Genomic DNA, 13,325 nt, shown 5'->3' on the forward strand with positions numbered 1-13,325 from the left:
TGGTAACCGCAAAATTTGGATATGCAGGATAATATTTCTATGCTGGCTCTTCCTTTTTTTTGAGATTCAAAGAAGAATCTAGAAGAAATGACCACTCCATCTAACCACATCAAACGTCTCATTTCTCGCATAAGCATGGATTTCGAGAGCGTTAGGAGAGTACCTTGTTAAAATAAAACATTCATTTAGGCTATCGGGTTGCATGAATGAACTTACTGTGCGCCTCTCAAAGATTTATTGCGATCTTTGAGAGGCGCAATAAGTTGGATAATACCGGGAGTAGTAGTGAAGACTGGACCATATTCAAATTAAGACTGAGAAATATAAGGATGCAGAACAGCTGTGGTATCATTCATTTAGTTCACTGCATTTGGTGTAAAGGCGTTGGTGTAAGGAGTTGAAGTGGGTGATAGGAATTGTTTCGTTTCCTTCATCAGATCGTGAATGGGCACTTCCAAAGGGTTGCAGTCGGAGAGCTCGGAATTCACAAGCACTTCCCGAACAACAACCTCCTTCTCTTCACCTATGCCTGCTATTCCTTCAAGGCTCGTTTAAATAAAACTAATAGATTTAGATTGTGGAATTAGTTTTTAAACATGGAAAAGCGGAATTCAAATTTAAGAAAAATGAAATGTGCTTGGAGGTGGAAATCTTTGATTGGACTGCTCATGAAAACCAACTGAGAAAGTTGAATCTGAACAAAGTAGAAGGTAGTGTCACATTTTGGTAAGTCAAAACCAGAGATAATCCATTAGATCGTCCAGAAATGACCTGATAGCGATTGTAAGCACTATTTATGAAACTCACAGCAGCTGGCGATATTCAACATAATACCGAATAAATGATCAGGAGGATCAATTAATTATTAATCTGATAGTCAACTATTAATCTAATAGTCAATTAATCTGATAGCCTAGTGTATTTGTCGTTAATTTAATAATGAAATCCCTCCCCTGGGAGAGAAATACTAGCTGAAATGGAAGATAACGAACACATCCGGCTGGATCGAAATTTCCTGTTTTTGGCATCGCTGCCAGAATACTTCCAATACGCGTCCTGTCCAGGTAAAGTGAAATCACTTTCAGATATGTGTTGAAGCCAGGTGAATATTTACATGATATTGAAGAATCAGAAACACTTGGTAGTTTCACACGCCGTGTGTGTTCCATGACTGTTTATGGTTTATTCTTTGATTACGCCACTGTTATTTCCAAGGATATCAAAGATCCATCAATTGTTTGTGAACAGCACGGAACGTTAAATCGATACAAGGATATTCGATGTCTTGATCAAACTAGAGTGATAGTTCCGTTAGTACCTTTCTACTTTAGTCAATTTTTTTCTCAGTGTCCATTTTTGCTTAAGCTCTTTTCGTTTTCTCTGCTCTGCAAATACAATATTCAAATTTTGATTTTCACAATTTGTGGATATTGGAAAGAATGAAAAACTTATACTTTCTGGGTCCTCTTTTGGCAAACTTTTCGACTGTGTTTTTATTCAAAATTTTCAGGCATGCATCAGGCACACATAATTATATCAATGCTAATTATGTGGATGGATTTCGGGAGGAGAAGAAATTTATTTTGACGCAATCGCCAATGGAAAGTACTGTGGAGTCATTTTGGGCGATGATTTATCAGGAGAATGTGGTTGAAATTGTTGCAATGACCAGCTTGTATTCAGCAGCCACATTTCTGTATGTTCCAATTAAACGAGCAGCTACCGCAATATTCGGACCCTATTCCATCAAATTTTGTGGATCACAATTAATTCGGGATGCCTATGAAGCGTCTGTATTAAAGGTTGCCTACTTATTAATGCTTCATTGTTAGCAGTTCGATTTTGTGATAACGTCTATGGGATGATGATATCGATGGCAACAGTACTTAATGTACTGGGAATGGCTTTGAATCGAGTGGGAGATGCATCTACACGCCTAACAATCCCTTTTAAGTGGTTTTTGGTGGTGTAATGTGCTTCACATCGAATTTCAGTTGAAAAAGGGAGATGGTCAGGAAAGGAAAATTCTTCATATATGCTTTTATACATGGCATGATAAAGGGACTCCAGAAAGACCAACTGAAATGCTTTATTTGGTGTCCGATATAAATTATAATCGAAAGTTGTTCACTGAGGAAGCGGAAAAAAGCGGCTGGTTTAAAGGTGGACGGTATGTTTCCGATGTATATCATCTCTTAGTTTTAAGACATATCTTAAAAACTGGACTACGTTTCATTATCCTTACTTGTTCACTATGCCCAGATGATTTTTATTATCTGATACCTTTTATAAAACTATGGGATAGATTTAAAAGTCTCATTTCAATATTTGCGGTCCCTCTATAGATCAACTTTTCCGAATTAGAGAGAGATATAACCTCTTTCGAGAACAGACGATATGCTTTATTTCTAGTTCACCAATCGTTGTACATTGTTCGACGGGTGCAAGTAGAAGCGGAACACTGGCTGTTCTGGATATTTGTTGCCGTAAAATGGATTATACCGAGAAACTACCTCATGGTAATGTATTAGTAGACGTTCGGGATACGGTACTTCGTGTCAGAACACAACGTGACAAAGCCGTTATGAAGCCCGAGCAGTATTTATTGTTACATTTACTCGTGATTGAATATGCGTTACGCCAGAAATACTACGATGATGTTGATTTCATTGACTTGTCAAACTATACCAGTGCTACATGAAGATTGCCGATCTGTTGCAGTTTTGCATTACTGTGAAACTCTGGCAATGCAACGTGAAAATAATGTAATAAATTATCTATTGTGCTGTCAGAGCAGATGATCGTTGATTCCATATCACAAATGAAACGCATTGATTCCAAAGCAAAAAGGGAGACAGCCAGAATGCACGATTTCCACGAAAGATGGGAAATCAAAGGATGAGGGCAGAAAATACCTTTATGATTCTTCAACTCTTTTTGAATCGAGAAGCTTGAAGGTTTGTTCTTGGACGAATATCATGATCGTCAGGAAGGTTCTCTTTGTCTATTATATGTATGATGTATTCGAGACATACAAGAGAGCAAGTAGTGTTGGGATATCCAAGTACAATTAGTTTTATCACAGATAAAAATTATTACTGCTACAAAATAATGAATGCGCTGAAGATACCAAATAAAATATGATCTCGAAATTTGCTGTAGATCATTGTTTGGAAATTATGTTTGGACCCAGAGATCACTTCACTGCCCGCAAAGCGGCATTTCTCAGCAACCGATAAGTCCTTGTGAGCTCACCGGTACCTACTTTCAAGCCATTGGTCACATATGCGAGCACCAGTTTCTTCTCCATATCCATCATTATCGTGCTACCACCAAGACCTGCATGTCCAACTAACCAATGACCCTATGAACAGAATTATAAACATTATAAGCCTTTACTGTTTACTCATCATTGCTTTTTTTTTACTCATCATTGAACTCAATCATAATGTTAAAAGAATATTAAAAACGTACGTACAGGCTTAAATGGATGACGCTCGTACATGAAACCATATCCTTTTGGTAGCGGAGCGAGGACAACTTCATCCAAACCACCTGATATTTCTGGAGTTTTGAAGAGATCCAACAAATTGCTAGATACGATTTTTCCTTGTAAGAAAAGTGAGAATAATTTAGCTAGATCTTTGGCTTTCGTTATACCCAAGGCTGCTGCTTGTTCCATACGATGAAGATCCGGATCGTTGAATGTATTCACATTCTGAAAAAGATCTCCATCAGAGTTTGTGGCAAGGCAAATATGAAAAGCCTTTGTATCTCTAGTCTTGGCTTAAAGGGAAAAAAAACTGTGAGAGGATTACCGTATCCAGTTTCATCCAAGTAGTTGTTTCCCGAATTTTTCGTGCTATTGAATTGGGTGCTCTCAAATTTAATATGCCCAGCAGGTAAATAATCCTTGGATCGTATAAAATCTCCTTCAGTTTGTAGGAAAATGGAGGTGCTGTTAATCGAGATACGGTATGTTCTTCTTCCAAAGGTAAGCCGAAATGAAAGTCGATGTCTGAACAACATGAATAAATAATATTACTGCACAAGAGAATTTTTCTTCGTTTTTTTTTGGTTCCTTCATACAAAGATAGTTGAAGATTTTCGATTGAAAGTGTTAACTAATAATAAATTATTATTTAGTAATTATTAAAGCGGTTCGATTCAAAGGTGAAGATCTTGTGTATGTATGAAAAAACTGACCGAAATTAAGAAATGTATAAGTAACAACATTGAACCGTATAAGTAACAGTATTGGAAACCAAGAAAATACATGGATTTAGTGAAAAATGAGTCGTCATGGACTAAAAACTGTGAGACTTTTCCAGATCATAAAACACAACAGCGATCGATAATTTTGATTTAACCCACCAAATTTTTCAGCAATTTCTTGTCTAAAAAAGGTTGCGATGCCACGATGCTCCGAATCAATATGCCTAATAATTTGATCAACAAGCCATCCATATGTTACTGCATGATATCCTGCTTTGGTACCTGAACTAGACATAATAATTTATTTGAAATGATGTCATCATTAAATCTGTTTCTCCCAAGTTTCAGTGATGCGTAGGGTGATCCAAGAGTAACTAAAACTTGTTATTTAGTTGATAATAATTGTTTACACTAATAAAAGAATCCATGTTTAGCTGCTTTTAATCTTGTCCCACTCAAATATCACTTTAATTATCTTTTTTATGAAACAGTAGCGACGGCATTTTTGAAGGGAACACATGCAAGTAAGGGTATGAAAGTGATTGCATCCTTGAATGGTAGATTTTTAAGCGAATTTTTCATTAAGAAATACCGCTTAATCTTACCTGGTGTCCAATTCGGTCTCTGTCTTGCAATAATTTCGGCTATTTTCCCATGATCAAATGCATCTTCCTTAGTGACTGGTTCACCAAAAGCTGCCAAGCCCGCCTTAAAAAAAATTGACTTTTTTAAGGATTTATTCTACATCAGTCGTTTACAATTAACAACAAAAGATCAAAGAGCTTACGCGGTGATTCATGATCCAACCAACAGTGATATTTTCTTTACCATTCTGACCAAATTCTGGCCAAAACTGACAAATGCGATCCGAATACTGTAGTTGTCCTCGATCAACCAACACAGCTACACATAGTGCACTTACTGCCTATATAACAGTTGAAATCTTATACCACCATATCAGAATATATTGCCCATTTCAGGAAAAGATTACAAACTTTTGTAGCAGAAAATACGACAGTTCTTGTGTCGGATGTCCAAGGACGAAGTGAGCTTGCATCTGCATATCCTCCCTGCAAATCGACCACTAATTCACCATTCCGATATATCGATATTGCCGCACCTTCCCGTTCCCATCCATCAATAAAATTCTTCCTGTAAATTGAAAGGATGAAGTGGCAAGCCAAGAGCGATGCTTTGTGATTTTATGCATCGAAACAACTGACTGCACCGAAAAGAATGCATTGAATTTGTCTCATATGACTTTAAATTAATCAAATTAACAAAAAAAAAAAAAACAAATAATAAAGATTTTTCTGCCGTCGATGCTTGATTTAGTCAGATATTTCACTGTTCGTAAAAATTATCAGAAAAAGTAGTTATCATGTGGCATAACCTCAGGAGTTAGTGATAAGTACTTTCTTACTTTATGAGATCTGCTGCTTGATTTAATAAACATTTTTCTCTTTTGTGGATGATGGTCTGTTTGCTCATTTCCATCAGATTGATTATTAATGAGGGCTGAATAACTTTTCGAAAGACAAAAATCTTTCATCATGAATCGTTTGCGTCATATCATGAAATTTTTACACTTCGTAGTACCAAAAGAACCTGTTTTACAAGTTGAAACTAGAAATTTTTGTCGCTACTAGTTCGTCGATTTCTGCCTTTGATAATTTATGTTCATTTAATCTGTTTGTAATAGGAATGAGAATGGATTAACATGAAGACGAAGAATAAAACAAGTTCCACAACATTCTTTGTTGGCATTTGATCGTATCTAACTAATTTTTATTCCCATTCTTTCTTCTGACAAAAAGTTTTTTCTTAAAAAAAATTTTCTGGCAAATATTTGTTATTCACAGTGCTCCATATTTTATTCCTATTGTTTTCATTGTAATTATAAGAAAAAGAGGTAAAACAAAATGGAATATCATAGTTCTATCATTTGTATCGTGTGAGAGAGATATATGATAATCTAAAAAAAGGATTTATTGCTAAATTCGTTTTCGGGCCCAGGTGGTGCCCAAAAATTCAAACATTTTTTCTTTCTCCAGTTATAATGGTTATTCATAGATGTTAGCAATATTTGTTGCTATATGGTTAGTGCACTCAATTCATCAAATGTTTTACCAATTGCGCTTTTTGGAATGGATTAGTTCGAAACACAAGTATATGCCATTATTTATGTGCTTATATCAAACGACGATAATTACCCATTTCCTCGTCTTTCCAGTGTGCTTTCCTGATCAAGCAAAGTTATAACTATTTGTAATGAAATTAAAATTTCTAAAACGAAGTCACTGGTAAACAACTTTCTAGAGGCTTTTAAGTGTGCAAAGAACAAAAAGCTCCGAATAAGAGCTCAAGAAGTTTTTAAAATAATATATTTAAAAAGAATCCGGACTTTAAGTTTATGTCAGCTCGAGATGCTACCAAACACATCCCGATAGTACTAATGTCTTTATAGGCTTTTTGACAAGTGGTGATCAGTTGAGTATTGAGTGTAATGGACAACATTACATAAAATTGGAAATCGTGTGAGTCAAAGATAAACGATAAGCGACAAAAATAGCTATTTGTCCTATGACAAAAACACAGTAATCGCTATCAAAACCAATTTAAGACATTTTTTATAATACACCGATTTCATTCAAACAAAAAGGAAGTAGTTACCATCATTCAACTTCTTTATAATCACTAGATGACTTGGAAAGAAAAAAGTTCGGGAGATTTCTAATCATCTCTCTTTTAATTCTTCAGGATTTAGAGAACTGCATATGAAGTACTTCACTACTTCAAGAGCTACGAAACTAATCCGGTTAGCAAAAGCTGTTTCGATTGGTTTAAATCGGCCTATTTCACAGAGCCAGATATGGCGTTTTATTTGTTGTTCAAATTTATGAGCACTTTTCAGCAAAAAAATGTTCGCTAAATATTCCCTACCTGAAAACTCTTTCGACTTCAGTAAATTGCTTCGTAGTTGTGCCGAATATATTATTGGCCAGTCGATGTTGGTTATTTTTTTGATACATAAATAGATTGTTTCAAAAACTATTGCAGCTAGGAACACTAATATAACTGATAAATATTGCTGACGAGTAAAGCTGCTAGTAGTGTTATCAGTGGTAGTCATAGAGTCACTCCAGTTTTGGAGGGCGGTACAACTACTAATGACGTCGTCTCCGCTAATGTTGTAATCTGCTGTCACTTCGATAGAATTTTCAAATGCTGCAATTGCTGCTTACAAAATGGATAGCACCAGTCGAATGGCACTAATGACATTCGGCATTGTAACAAGTTATCATATTAAAAAGATAGGATTCTACTTGGTAGATTTTGATTTAAGCAAAGCATTCTCATAACAAGATCATTTATGAAATGGACGACACAAATCAGATAATTTGATTTGGTTCTGAGATGAAGAGAATAAACTAAAATAATCAGTAATATAGTTTATTGCTCTACCCATAAATAAAAGTTTTTTAATGCTTTAACATCATCAATCAGCACTGATTATTAGTTTTCTTCAAGGAAATGACTGCCAAACAAACCGCAGATGCATTCGCAACGTTTGCTTATTTATATTAGTTGTTTTGCATAAAATAAAATTGCAAAAAGTTTTAAAAACAAAGATTCAGGAATAGTTTAACCATTTCATAAATTTATATGTTTCAGAAGTGGTCTGGTAGGGTTCGAAGTAATTGGAAAAATACAAGATTAACTCAAAACATACGCGGTGCAAATGAGGATGAAAGTGGCAAGAAGGATAATGGTGATGTTGTTGATGAACTCAAACGACGCTTACTGCCAACTCTGACCGCTACATATGAACAGGTAAGTAGATATATGAGTCACCAAAAATACGAATTTGGAGTTACGGGGTTCATGTCTAAGAAGTTTTGTTGAGCAAAGTTGTCCTTCTCCTTAATTTACTGCAATTGGAAACTTTCCCTCACCTTATTCTTGCAAATTCATTAATATGAGATGAGACCCCCTGATTCATGGACATTTCCCTGTATGTATGAAAGAGGTGAAACAGTCTTTGCAGGGCGGTTGTGTAACAGTATGGCGAATGCCAACCGAAATTTCGCAGTCGCGATTGGCGGGTCGTTATAAGCCGTCTAATGCTTGCACAATAATTGCTGTCAAATTGACTGAATATATCTATCGGGAAGGCATTATACTACGACCTACACAAATATCTCTTCCAAGCAAAAGAAATGGTGTCAGGTCACATCCACGATTTCATCCACGAAATTGGCCATCGAAAATATTAGCCGAATTTGAAAAAGCTCGGCCAATTACGGTATAAATTCTTTATTGCTTTCCAATGGTCATTACACACAGGATATTAATCCAAATGGTAATGAAAGATAGAAATTATTGAGTTTGAAGAAAAAATGTTTTAGCAACACTTTGTGTGCTTCAAAATGTATTTTCATTTATAATGTTCCGATTGAACAGCAATTTATCATTCATCTAAGGAAATGTCATTTTTGCGACTGAATAATAATTCTTCAACAATGATACGACGACAACAAGAAGAAAACAACAACGGAAAAAAAAATCATTAACTAAACTTTGTCTTTATAGCGTTGTTCAGCACAACTGTTAAACGCGTTCATTAATGCCATCATTGAGGGTAATGAAATACACGAGCAACAAATGGCAAAACGACGTCCGATCTGTTCTTGTTGCGATCGTCATGCGGAAACATTCACTATTCCACAGGTATCGATGTCAGTCACGAATATATTTGAACACATTGAGGATAGAGAATGTTTAAATCATTTTCAATGTTTTAAGCTGTTTTAAAAGCCGTTTTTTTTTTTGCAATAGAGAATGTTTTAAGCCATTTTCTGCATTTAATTTATCAATAATTTCAAGAATATTAATAAAGATGGTCAACGAGAGCTAATTTATTGACTTTTATTTGTAATAAATGAAAATGATTAGAATGAATTGATTTGCTCTTAAGAATTTTGCAAAATAATAAGCAGGCACTGGAAGGGTGTGGTAATGTATTTCGAGAAATTGAGTACGTTACTGTACATGGAAAAATTATTTATAAATTGAAACAATTTTTGCTGGCGCCTATAAAAAGGTGTGGTTTCTTTGTTTTTCCTTCTCGATCATATATATTCTGAACTCCCTTCCTTGGTTGCAAATCATCAGTCTTTGTAGTTTATGAAGTGTGGCAATAATTGTAATTTTTTACTCTTCATTTTTTGGTAATTCAAAAAACTAACTCCTCACTAAAATTCAAATTTACATCTTAACTAATTAGGAACTAAACTCTTTTCAAATGAAGCACCTTTGCGCATGCAGATTGCTTCTCTATTTCTTCCACAGACTTGAATTTGATTCATGCTTTTTGCTATAGCAAGCAAAAATAATAGTAACAAATACATATCCTGACCAGTGGACTGTAACAAGAGTGAAATCAGCCTGAGATTTTTGTTCCAGTGATTTTCTCAAGGATCATTTACAAATCTACATGATACTTATTGTATTTGAACGGTCTGTTTTACTGGTCTATGAGCGTGAATGCAATGCAATATTCCTACTAGACACGCACACTCATCTGAAGACAAGAAATATGAAGACAGGTAAACCGTTAGAAAAAAGACAAAAGAAAGACCCATACAAATTTTGAAAGTTCATTTAAAAGGAAATCTGTTCCAGGAGGTTTGATCGCCATGTGTCCACTGAATAATTTGGATTGTTTGATTAAATGGATGTGCAGAAATATTTTTCCGGAAACAGCCTGCAAATTGAATTGTGATCAGGTAATGATGATTTCAAATTCAATGCATCCGATTAAGCTTTCACTTCCAAAGTAATAATGCAAAATTAATAAATTTGATATCTCAATTCATTATTTTTAATATAAGTGATGCAGTCTCGACAGCGCATTGCATGCTTGCAGTCCTTCGAAGTATCTGTACTAACCTTCAAGGGACAACTTAGTAAGGACGAGCATCCGCTATTCGTGCCACGAGTTGTGGAAACGCTGCATCTCTTTCCGGGACAACATATCGAACAAACATTCCATCCAGTAACACATGCAAATGAGATGTACTAAGACAAAGTGGATCAAAAGCGATTTTCGAATAAATTTATAAAAACGCCACAATTTAACTCATTATTTGACTAAAAAATGATTAAAATTGATTATTAGAATAATGATACTACGACAGCGAATATATCAGATTATACGGAATAAGGCGATTGCAGTCGTAGGGCAAGCTGAGAGATTTTGCATTCCATAAAGACCGAGTAGAGAGTGAAATAGCTGATATACCTGCAGAAGGTAAACTTTGAATCCGGTCAAGAAGTGCAAAATCCTTACAACTAAGGAGCCCATATTGGGTGGAAATGTTCAACAGCTGTCGACGAACCTGAAAAAATGTCATGAGTTATTTCAATTAAAATTCAAAATATTTCTCAGATAAATGATTTGTTATACGAAATTAATAAAATAAATTATTTCGATATCTAAAGTGATGAGTCACTTATCAAATTAATTCTCGCAATTTTTTAACCAATTTTAAAGTTGGAGATAAAGCCCTTTGCTGTAAACTTTTTTCAATCTGTTAATCAAGCTTACATACAACTGTGGGAATATTGTAAAGAACTTATGTACAAATGTCGAAATTTTGTAACGAACTTTTGGTCTGATAGTTGAACCAATATTTCTGGAACGTCCACTATAAAAAGAGCTATAATCAATCATCCGGACCATTAGTTGCCAAACCCAAAAAGCTTGAGCAGTCACTCAATCCGACAGCTCCTACAGTTTCGCAATTCGACAGTTCACGAAGTTACTCAATCGGAGAGCTATCGCAAGCACTCAAGGAAAAGCATGGTTAGCCACTCAGCCATGACAACTATTCAATGGCAGAGAAGCGGTAATACGACAGTTCAACAGCGCTAATACTTACTGTGTACTGTTCATTTCGTCCCTATCATTGTTTCAGTGCGATACTGTACCATATTGTATAACATCAATGAATGTTACTACTATCAATGCTGCGGAGTTAAAACAACAAAGTTAAATCTACAAAATCATTCCCTGACAACAGCTGACTAAACGTTTGTGCTTTGCCTGACCTTTTTCATTTCTCAGTGTGAAATAAAGATTCAAAAAGATATTAAGCACAAACCTTTGAAACCGCGTATACTAGTGCTTGAATATGGCAAAATGACTCGGATTATGTGAGTGATGTGAAAATAAATGTATTATCAGAATTGATCGCTTCACCAAACAGCAGTTAAAAGAGTTATCAATCCACCATGTCTCATTTCTAAGTTTCATGTAGGAGGTGTGATTAAAAATTAAAGCGAACGTCATGCTTGATTACGGGCTTTTATTTTAAAAGGATATAATCTTAAGCATAGAGTCAAGTATTGGATGAGGTGAAAACTTATCATCCACCAGTTAGTCAAGCATAGAACTCGTTAAAAATGCATCATATCACGAAGTGGGATAATTCATGCTAACTTCCGCAAGATTCATACATGTCGCTGTAGCTGCAACGCAAAGGTGAATTGAAACCAATTGTACAGTTGGTTTTCTGGGAGCATCGGCCGATATATAAAATCATAATCAGGACTTCCCGAGGTGAAGTTGTGCAGATTAAATATTACTATATATTGGTTCCTATCAATGTTTAAGAATGCTTCACTCCCACTGACTATCACAGTTAAAAGATCTTTGGAGTGTCGCATTGATGGATTCATTTAATTGCACATGGATATACAATTCGGGAAGAGAATTCATAGCTTTCGTGGATTTGACGTGGCAACTGTTTACTTTTATGTTGTTTTTCCCAGCACTGAATGTTAAAGTTTAATAATTTAGGTGAATTATAAATTTTACAATAAAAACAAGCTTTATATCCAGAACACGTGCTGATAGCATGATTTCTGATAAAGCGAAGTATTTCATTCAGTGTATTTGACCTCTTCTTACATGATTGTATTGTCTTTCTTTTCAGAAATCGAATATTGCAATGAGCTCAAGATGTAAATGGCATTCGCTTATAAAGCAAACAACTCTCAAAGCAATATTCATTCCTATTCTTGTTTAGGGTTTTGTGCGGTTTGCTTACAGTCATTGCTTAGAGTTTAAGGGACCAAATGGGGATAACAAATGACAAAGGCGGCGATGAAGTTAAAACGTTGAAAGAAGTACAAGTGAAGCATTATTGCATTCCCATTATTTGATATCAGCATTAGATAGTTGCTTCATCTTGTTTTTATTTTTTTCTTCACTTCGTTGTATTGCTATTTATTTTGTAATTCCGCTTTTCTGTATCATTTCTGTAGCAGTAAAGAACTGTATAACCTTTATAACTTGGCCTTTTAAGTTGTGACCTTAATAGATTGAAGAAATCTACTACGAGATTTAAGATTTATCTTTAAGTTTGAATTTCTCCTAAATTTTTGCGTAATTCATTTTGATATTTGGTGGGAAGAGAGAATACTGCATCACCGATATTATATCATCAAATATGCATCAACGTTTCATTTACTTTCTTTCCTATAAAGCAATTCGTATAGTTATAGTAATTTACAATATTTATCCACAAAACTTCGGCATTTTTTATACATACACAGAAAATTTGTAGACTAGATAGATGTTATGATCGGTAGACATAGTACAAAGTCAATTGAAAAATCAAAAGAGAACCAGTTTGCGAGACAAGTATCAAATTATTCCACAAATGAAATTCACATTAATACGTAATCTTTTTTGTAGGCAGAAAAAAACGGTTACTTATATACAAGTGCAGAAGGTTACTTGCGTGATAAACCAAAATTTCAACGTACGCGGCGAGAATATTCCTATTTACCGTACTATGAAAATATCAATCGGAATGCTTTTTTTTGGTTGGAGCAGATAAAAACAGGCCTGGCCGCTTCCACCTTATCATATGCTGCTGATTCAGGGATTTCTTTTTGGATGAACCAACTTAGCCAGTTTGTTCCTTTGTTCATCCATTTGATATATCTAATCACAGTTATTATACATTTAATAAATTGCTGAGAAAAAGAGAAATTGAACTATTTCAGATATTTAAACCGTTTCTATTATCGTTTCTCCA

General features: G+C 34.9%; 4 protein-coding genes across 4 annotated transcripts in view; 3 read left to right on the top strand and 1 right to left on the bottom strand.

Moving 5' to 3' along the window:
• Nucleotides 1–976: 976 nt before the first annotated feature.
• On the top strand, nucleotides 977–2,786 carry LOAG_02300 (protein-tyrosine phosphatase; the record flags this gene model as incomplete). The annotated part of the gene is made up of 5 exons (XM_003137838.2): nucleotides 977–1,017; nucleotides 1,086–1,310; nucleotides 1,511–1,802; nucleotides 1,995–2,170; nucleotides 2,413–2,786. The coding sequence occupies 5 exons, from the start codon at nucleotides 977–979 to the stop codon at nucleotides 2,699–2,701; spliced, it is 1,023 nt and encodes a 340-aa protein (XP_003137886.1). The 3' UTR covers nucleotides 2,702–2,786.
• A 410-nt stretch (nucleotides 2,787–3,196) lies between these two features.
• On the bottom strand, nucleotides 3,197–5,706 carry LOAG_02301 (beta-lactamase; the record flags this gene model as incomplete). The annotated part of the gene is made up of 8 exons (XM_003137839.1): nucleotides 3,197–3,364; nucleotides 3,479–3,718; nucleotides 3,819–4,018; nucleotides 4,375–4,497; nucleotides 4,821–4,923; nucleotides 5,003–5,140; nucleotides 5,211–5,367; nucleotides 5,639–5,706. The coding sequence occupies 8 exons, from the start codon at nucleotides 5,704–5,706 to the stop codon at nucleotides 3,197–3,199; spliced, it is 1,197 nt and encodes a 398-aa protein (XP_003137887.1).
• A 1,757-nt stretch (nucleotides 5,707–7,463) lies between these two features.
• LOAG_02302 (hypothetical protein) lies at nucleotides 7,464–10,300 on the top strand (the record flags this gene model as incomplete). The annotated part of the gene is made up of 8 exons (XM_020445969.1): nucleotides 7,464–7,544; nucleotides 7,891–8,049; nucleotides 8,264–8,521; nucleotides 8,809–8,946; nucleotides 9,216–9,319; nucleotides 9,682–9,824; nucleotides 9,901–10,004; nucleotides 10,145–10,300. The coding sequence occupies 8 exons, from the start codon at nucleotides 7,464–7,466 to the stop codon at nucleotides 10,298–10,300; spliced, it is 1,143 nt and encodes a 380-aa protein (XP_020303631.1).
• Nucleotides 10,301–12,357: 2,057 nt separating this feature from the next.
• The window catches only part of LOAG_03886 (hypothetical protein), a gene marked incomplete at both ends in the record, with an annotated part of 15,584 nt that continues 14,616 nt past the window's right edge, over nucleotides 12,358–13,325 (top strand). The window contains 2 exons of the mRNA XM_020446441.1: nucleotides 12,358–12,414; nucleotides 12,980–13,200. Coding sequence (XP_020303218.1) covers nucleotides 12,358–12,414; nucleotides 12,980–13,200 — 278 coding nt within the window. The remainder of the gene's footprint in view (nucleotides 12,415–12,979; nucleotides 13,201–13,325) is intronic.

This window comes from Loa loa, assembly GCF_000183805.2.
Source record: "Loa loa unplaced genomic scaffold supercont3.38, whole genome shotgun sequence".
NCBI classification, from domain to species: domain Eukaryota; kingdom Metazoa; phylum Nematoda; class Chromadorea; order Rhabditida; family Onchocercidae; genus Loa; species Loa loa.